Genomic DNA, 7897 nt, shown 5'->3' with positions numbered 1-7897 from the left:
ATGATGACTCTTGGATAAAATAAATCATTTAGGGAAAAATTGGTTTCCTTAGTTTCACGGTATCAGTGTTCCATATCAGGGATTGTATTATCATGGTCAATGCAAGAAAACAACACTAGCATCTTTCAAATCTTGCTACATGAGCAACCTGATTAATGCAAAGGATTGCAATTTCATCTCTTAAAATAGTAATTTGATCATGATTACCGCAAAGGATTAATAATATAAGACTTAAGGTTATTTTGATTTGATTTAAGTTGAGTTTAAGATTTTGTTTACTTCACTTGAAATATTGTATTACGATAAGAATGATCTAATATCCATTGAATCTTCCTTATCTAAATCGATAAGATATGATTTTTTTTTTTCTTTTTTGAAAGGGGAAATTGATATGATATGATTTGTTATCCTAATTTGATTGAACTTTTTTTTTTTTTCATATCTAATTTGATTGAACGTTGACATACATGAAGAAAATTCTATCAACTGAGATCTAGTTCCTTTGTTAGTGTTATCTCTAAATAATACTTCATACCTGTTTTTTTCATTACTTTTAACAATAAACAAACACAGTATGGTATGAAATTTTCTAGTCTTGTTAGAATCAATCAAATTCTAATACGAATAATGAGTAATAAAATAATATGGAATAAGAATATGGCGAAGAGAACAAGACTAGAATATCATGATAGTCTAATGAAGTATATAACTAATCAAACTCCGTAATGTTTATCCATACCAGCTGCCAGTATAACTTTTCTAGGAATGTCTACGTTAGTTGACTTGTTTTCATGTGTTAACGTCAAATAAACAAAGAATGTTGTTGTATTTATTTATCATAGGATTAATTAATAAATACAGATTTCTTGACAAAGCCATCCACAAAATAGCAAAAAAACGTGTTCATTGATTTATTTAATCTAAATACCATCATCATCAGCTGCAATCACCATCAATATAGACAGACATAAACAACCAAAAAACATACTCCAACACATAATTAAAGATAACAATATCTAGAATTTTTTTTAATGACTATGCATAAACATACCAATATTAATTCTATACAATACACACTCAGTTGATTCTAATTTTGGGAACTAAGTTTTACCACTCGAAGTTTTTATCTGCTATTCCTCTCGTGAGACGCACAATGCAAACAATGCTCTCACAAAGGGGTCTACCGCCGAGGCATCTACAAACATAAATTGCTCGGATTAGTTCCCCAAAACATCCTGTTTCTAGAAAACAAACAATCTAATGATCCTAAATCATCATCAATAAGCGCCCCCAACTAACACCACACATTAAAGAAAAGCAGGAAGCATGTCGGGACAGAAACATGTAGCTAATAAAAATCAATAGACGGGGAGAAGGGGAGGAAGGGGGGTAATTGGTGACATATCTTCAAGATCAATCCGCAAGCTGCTCATGCCTCGACCATATAGGAAACCAGTTTTCCTCCACATCACCTTCCATCGGATGAGGTAAATGATTCAGCGAACCCTGATGGCCTTGTAGGTATGCTTGTTTGGGTATTGTCTCTACTTGCAAGGAAGGATGATGAAGAATCGTCGAGGTTGCTATCTCCATAGGCCTGCCACTTCTTCAGGGCTTGTGGTAAGGTCATGTCGAGATCAATTCCATAAATGTCCTCGGAGTTCTCTTCTGAAGGCTTCCACACATCAATGAGAGAAGAGAGGACATTTACTACATGACCCATTTCAGGTCTCTGGTATGGCTCCCTAGCACAACAGTGGCCAGCCAGCTCAGCAACAGTATTGATACTAGCAACAGTCTCCTCGTTGAGTTCAAGGGTGGGATCGATGGCTTTTTGGAAAGAGTCCTTGTTAATGTACATCCTCCGGAACCAAGTCACCAGGTGAACACTGTCCTCCGGTTGGGTTTCGTCAAGTGCCCTCCGCCCCGTAATTATCTCCATTAATATCACTCCGAAACTGAATACATCAACTTTTGTAGTTATGCGGCCCATTACTGACATTAAAAAAACACAAATCCAGTTAGAGGAATTAGACCAACATATCAGATAACTAGCAGAGTATCATTTAACCTTTTTGCATATGCAGCTAACAAGTTATCTAACACAGTTACATCAGTATAATAACACCTTTATGTTCATGGCAAGAGACAAGGAGAGAGACCCTTACTTATGGATGAGAATATTACTAAATTTTATGTTATAGGTAGTAACTATATATAAAAGGAAATTAGATAATAAATATCAAGTACTCGTAGTTGAAACTTTTAAATAACACAGATGACAGATGGTACTAACTCTGAACCCCCCCCCTCCCCCCCAAAAAAAAAAAAAAAAAAAAAAAATCTTTGTCTGCGTGTAGTCATACCCAGAAATTGCAAACCATGCTTACTAGGTAAATAGTGAAACATCCCACTAACAGCGTGTGCAAGGGTTATTCTGCTTTTAGTTTCATTTTATAACACAAAACTGGGGAAATTGGGAAGTGTTGACTTCTCAAGGAACTCTTATTGGTGGGTGATGCTGGTTAATTATAATAACATATATTATCAGCAAATGACCAATAAAGGAAGCTCGCTTCTCATTAGATTATTTAGAAGGTTAATTAAAGCACATCCTAGAATTAAATATGTCGAGCCAGTGGGTGCTTAGTTGTTATCAGGAAGCCTTAACTCTAGAAGGCCTTATCAACTGTCAAAATTCACCCCCAACAAACTTGCACAAGCACACACACAAAGACAAACATGCTCCTCCAAGCTAAATTATTATTTCATCACTTGACAAAGCATATCTGTTAACAGATCTTCTATTTGATTCAATTATTTAGCCAGGAAAAGAATAAGCAATAAGCAAAACACCATGTAATAATTAAATTTTTTAGGAAGCAGAGTTCCTGTTTTGTTAATATTTAAGACCAGAGTTGCCTGATTCGACCCTACCCCTGCAAACTAAAATAGCGAATTTTACTAGCAAATAGGTATTTTCGGCCCATTATAACCAATTAGGTAGCCAACCCGTACCAAATCTCATACTAGTAAATCAGGAAACATTGTTAAGGACATAGTGCAGTCTTGACAAGTAAAGCATTATGGATCGGATAGCAGTTTAGTTAAATAAATTGTCCCCTTTGTCTTTGAATAATAGGCCACATTTGATTGGAGGTTATTTTGAATAGCATTGAGTTAAAATTTCTTTATTAGCCTTCACCAATTATAGAGTTATATCTTTACCATATCAATATTGTATTTCTTTGAAAATCTTAATCAAAGGTATTAATGTATTATCATTAATGGTGGTACGATAAAGTTAAAATCTTAACTTACTGAATCTAGAAAGTGACATATCATATAGTGATGACCAAAATATAAACTATGCTCATCACTTAGGGTTAGGGGAAGACATATAAAGAAGAATATCTCAATACATAAGGATATAACTTTACCTGCATATTCAGGAGCTAGGTAACCAAACGTGCCTGCCAGCCTGGTTTCTATTGAGGTTTTCCCACCATCAGGTGCAAGACGAACAAGTCCAAAATCTGCAACTTTTGCACGCATATCATCTCCCAAAAGAATATTAGAAGGTTTAAGATCCCTATGAATGAAACTTTGATGTGCTAAACTGTGTAAATACTCAACGCCTCTAGCCACATCTAATGCAATAGTTAACCTTTGATTCCATTTAAGAGGTTCCAATTCTTCATCCTTCCAATGAAATAGGTATCTACTCAAATCACCCTGTGGCAAATACTCATAGACAAGAAGCTTCTCATTTCCATCCAAACAGAATCCAAGGAGGGCAACCAAATGTCGATGGCGAACTTTAGTAAGAACAGCAATCTCAGACTTAAATTCTGCCAATCCTTTGTCTCCTAAAACTCCAGAATTCATCCTCTTCACTGCAATCTGGGTTCCATCAGGCAGCTCCCCTTTATACACGGTTCCAAAGCCCCCTCTTCCCAGAACATTGTCATCACTAAAGTTGTTGGTCACATTCCTCAACACTTGAATAGAAATGACCATGTTATTAGTCTCTATTACATGGACGTCACCAGTGCCACTGCTCCCCTGACTTTGGTCCTCACTCACCGCCTTGCCATTCACTCCAGACCCAGTGACTGTGATTTTGACAGCATCATCGGACCCTGAATGATTTGGATGGATCACCACAGTATTAGACTGTTGTACCCTCCCATAGAGCTTTTTCCTTCTCAAGAAACAAAATAGCATTAAACTAGCAAAAGAAACAAGGACTACACCACCAACAACTGATCCAACAACTACTCCAACTTTGGAACTTTTTCTAGAAGTTTCTCCAGGTCCACCAGAAGAGCCACCTCCAGTCGATGAACTAGGATGATCTTTGCCAATATCAGCATTCCCACGAGCATTAACATCAGTGTGGGCAAAAGCTGGAATATTACCATAGAGATTATTAAAAGACACATCAAGTGTCCTGAGGTTAGGCATTTTCGTAAGTTCATCAGGTATGGTACCCGTGATATTATTATGCGAAACTATCAAAGTCTTAACCGATGTAAGAGCAGCAAATTTCGGCGAAAGAGTTCCACTTAGATTCCTACTCTGTAAATTTATTATTGTAATGTTATCTTGAGAGCAAGCTATCCCCACCCAACCAATACAAGGATTATTGCCTACCCAATCTTTGGCAAGTTGAAAAGGGTATCCAAATGGTTCCATAACTGATATCAATGTATTCACACGGCTATCACAGTTCACGCCAGGATCGGGCAAACAAAAGCTGTTCTGGTTGGGTAAGATGTCTGCAGCTACTGAATCAGGAAATTTAGGGGTCGGCCCTTGAAGAGCATTGTTTGTCAAGTTAACCACCTTAAGGGATGACATTCTTGTCAAAGAAACAGGAACTGGACCTGTAAGGCTATTGTCCCTCAAATTCAGATCCTCTAAACCAGCCAATTTTGACAAATCTGGAATAGGACCAGTGAGTGCATTCATATTCAACCATATCTGTACCAACTGGGTCATATTCTGCAAAACATCAAGTGTCCCATTAAGACTTCGACTACCATGGGAATCCAATTGCCCATTTAACCACAGGGACTGAAGCCCAAGACCCGAAAAGCTCGAGGGTAAACCACCAGTCAGATTATTGCTGGACAAGCGCAAATGGATTATACCAGGGAAATTATCAGGGTTGAAAATGTCAGGTATATTACCAACAACATTGGCTGACATAGCAGAAAAATTCTTCAAAGAAGAAGCATCCTTGAGCCCCTGAGGTATAGACCAAGCACTTAATGGGTTTCTGTCCAGATATACTTCCTGGAGTGAAGTCAATCCGTCAAAGAAGTCATCGGGGATAGAAGTAAACTTGTTGTCATGGAGGAATAGCCTCTGCAGCGAGCTCAGCCCCTTAAAACTCGGTAATGGGCCTGTTACATTGTTGTTCATCAGCTCAAGGACTTCAAGGCTTGTGAGGTTGCCTACTGCAGGGGATAAAGTGCCAGTCAACCCTGAATCTTTCAACTGTATGCGTGTGACCCGATTGCTCGAGTCACAAGCCACACCCTGCCACTTGCACGAGTCCGGTGCAGACCAATCAACATTTGCAGGGGGCTTTAGGCTCTGTTTCAAGGACTGCATTGAAGCAGAATCCAACGAGGTGGACTGTGGAGTAGTGGGCACTACAAGCAGAGACACTACAAAAACAGTCATCTGCAGAGCAACCATCCATAGGGTTGAAACCCTCGGATGCTCGATCGACATCTTCGAGACAATTACCCCACCTACATAAATTATCAGTTTACAAATCATACAACCAACCTAAGAGTAAACCAAACAATAAATTATCTCAAAGTTTGAGTTCTAATGGTTTCATTTCAGTTCAGTTTACTAAGAAACTGCAACCATACATTCCAAAATCTTCAGCTTTGACAAAATAAATTAGAAACCTCAATCAAACATGCATCTCTAAACAAGAATCACTCCGAACAACTCCAATTTGACTCAGAAATTCCCAACTCAAACAAAAACCCTAAACTACACATCTCAAACTACAAAAATTCAGTGTAAAATCAACAATTCCAAAAACAATCTTAAACCCAGAAATCACAACCCCACAAAATACCCACAAAACCCAATACACAAAAATACTTAAAAAAAAAAAAAAAAAACAAAAACAACCACCAACCATAAAATTCACTCAAAAACTCAAAATAATCCCAGAAAAAATCAAAATTCAGAAAATCCAAAAATAGAAAACAAACCCAGAAAAGCTAACCTGGAGATCAGCAGGACAAGTGTAGAAATGAGGAGAGAGAAACAGTGTCAAAGCTACAGAAGAGAGAGAAAGAGAAACGTTACTGTAAGAATTCAGTATCCTGCGGCGTGTTTGGCTGAAGGGTTTTTTTGAGTTGGTAAGAATAAATGAGAAAGAGAAAGATGGTAAGAAAGTAAAGATTTGGAAGAAAAGAAAGAAGAAAGAAAATTGGTTGAGAGATTCTTTATTACGAGATTCGAAATCAATCTCCATTGATTATGGATTAATTCGATGAAGGTGATAATGGAAGACACGAAGAGAGAGAAATGGCGGGGTAACTGGCATTGTGTAGTACTTTCATAACATAAAATCGTGTAATAAAGTCAACTTTTAGAGTATATTTTTTCTGCGTTACATTTATGAATGTTTCTTTTTTACAAAAAAAATAAAAAATAAAAAAAATATATAAATGATTAATAAAGAAAATGTGTTCCTAGTTTTATTTAATTCTCTATGAATATGTGTAATAACTTTTTATTATATTTTAGCTATTTTTTTTCATTATATATTTAATTTTTATTTTGATAATTATATTATGAGTTGTGCAATATAAAAAATGTGTCTCGCTTGTATAAAATAAGGTGTTTTGGTCTAATTTTATTTAATATGTGATCAAATTTAATTTTTTGATTTTAATTTAGTTGTATTTCTAAATTAATGTCTAAGATTAATATGTTTGTAAGAAAAATGTTTAAGATAAATATGGGATGTTATATTTGTTTAAAGAAAAAAATTTCAAATATGCAAGTTTTAAGATTTACATTAATTTATGCAATAAAAAAATAAGGAGTATATAGTAATAAAGGACCATAATTAAAAGTTATGGTATGACAATATTATGTCCGCACTTTCTTTAAAAAAAAAAATATGTCCGTACGTCCGGTCTAATTTGATCTGATTCTTACATAAATAAATACTCCATTTAATGTCATTTTGATATAAGTTGAAGAGATTAAATATAGAAGATTAAGTTTTATTTATATAATTAAAAACAAACTTATCTTTTGGACACCTAAGATTGTTTGTTCCATCACCCATGACTAAACGTCCAAACATCCTAATCAAAGAGATTAAATTACCAAAGAAATTAATATATATTATCACTTGATTGGTTAGTTTAATTTAGGAATTAAATTATGGATAGTTTGATGTTAGTGATGTTATTTTAAGCAATTTGTACTTAAGCTATTCAATTAGGAAACGTCTTTCGTGGGAAGTTTTTGGACTTGCATGTTCAACCCATTTCCTCCAATCATTATTATTAGGAAACATATAGAACTATTATTCGTATTTTATTCCTTGTAATTATATGCAACTTTGTTTCCTTGTTGTCTTGTAGATTTTATATTTTAGCTGTAATAAAAAGAGTTTCTTTAGCTATGAGGTCAATTTGCCACCTCAAAACATTACTTAGTTGTCAATCTTGCCATTATATTAATAGCTCTATGTATAGTAAAAATAATTAAGTAGTATTCTTTTTTTTTTTTTTTTCTTTTTTGAGAAAACATTAAGTAGTATGTTCAATGAACTAACTTTATATGTAAGTAAAAAGCTAAAGTTAATAAGTTTAATTAACAAAATTCGGCAAAATCAATCTAA

At 35.0% G+C, this 7897-nt stretch overlaps 1 protein-coding gene across 1 annotated transcript; it reads right to left on the bottom strand.

Annotated features, from left to right (window-relative positions):
- Window positions 1-968: 968 nt before the first annotated feature.
- LOC110705540 (receptor protein kinase TMK1-like) lies at window positions 969-6628 on the bottom strand. Its single transcript, XM_021883430.1, has 3 exons — window positions 6260-6628; window positions 3441-5765; window positions 969-1995 (listed from the first exon to the last, which is right to left on the bottom strand). Exons 2-3 carry the CDS (start codon window positions 5743-5745, stop codon window positions 1469-1471), a joined length of 2832 nt encoding a protein of 943 aa, XP_021739122.1. The 5' UTR covers window positions 5746-5765; window positions 6260-6628; the 3' UTR covers window positions 969-1468.
- Between the last annotated feature and the right edge of the window lie 1269 nt (window positions 6629-7897).

The sequence above is a fragment of the Chenopodium quinoa genome, unplaced genomic scaffold (genome assembly GCF_001683475.1).
Source record: "Chenopodium quinoa cultivar QQ74 unplaced genomic scaffold, ASM168347v1, whole genome shotgun sequence".
In the NCBI taxonomy this organism is placed as follows: Eukaryota; Viridiplantae; Streptophyta; class Magnoliopsida; order Caryophyllales; family Amaranthaceae; genus Chenopodium; species Chenopodium quinoa.
The sequence above is the reverse complement of the archived record's forward strand: the minus strand, read 5'-3'. Positions and strand labels throughout refer to the sequence as shown.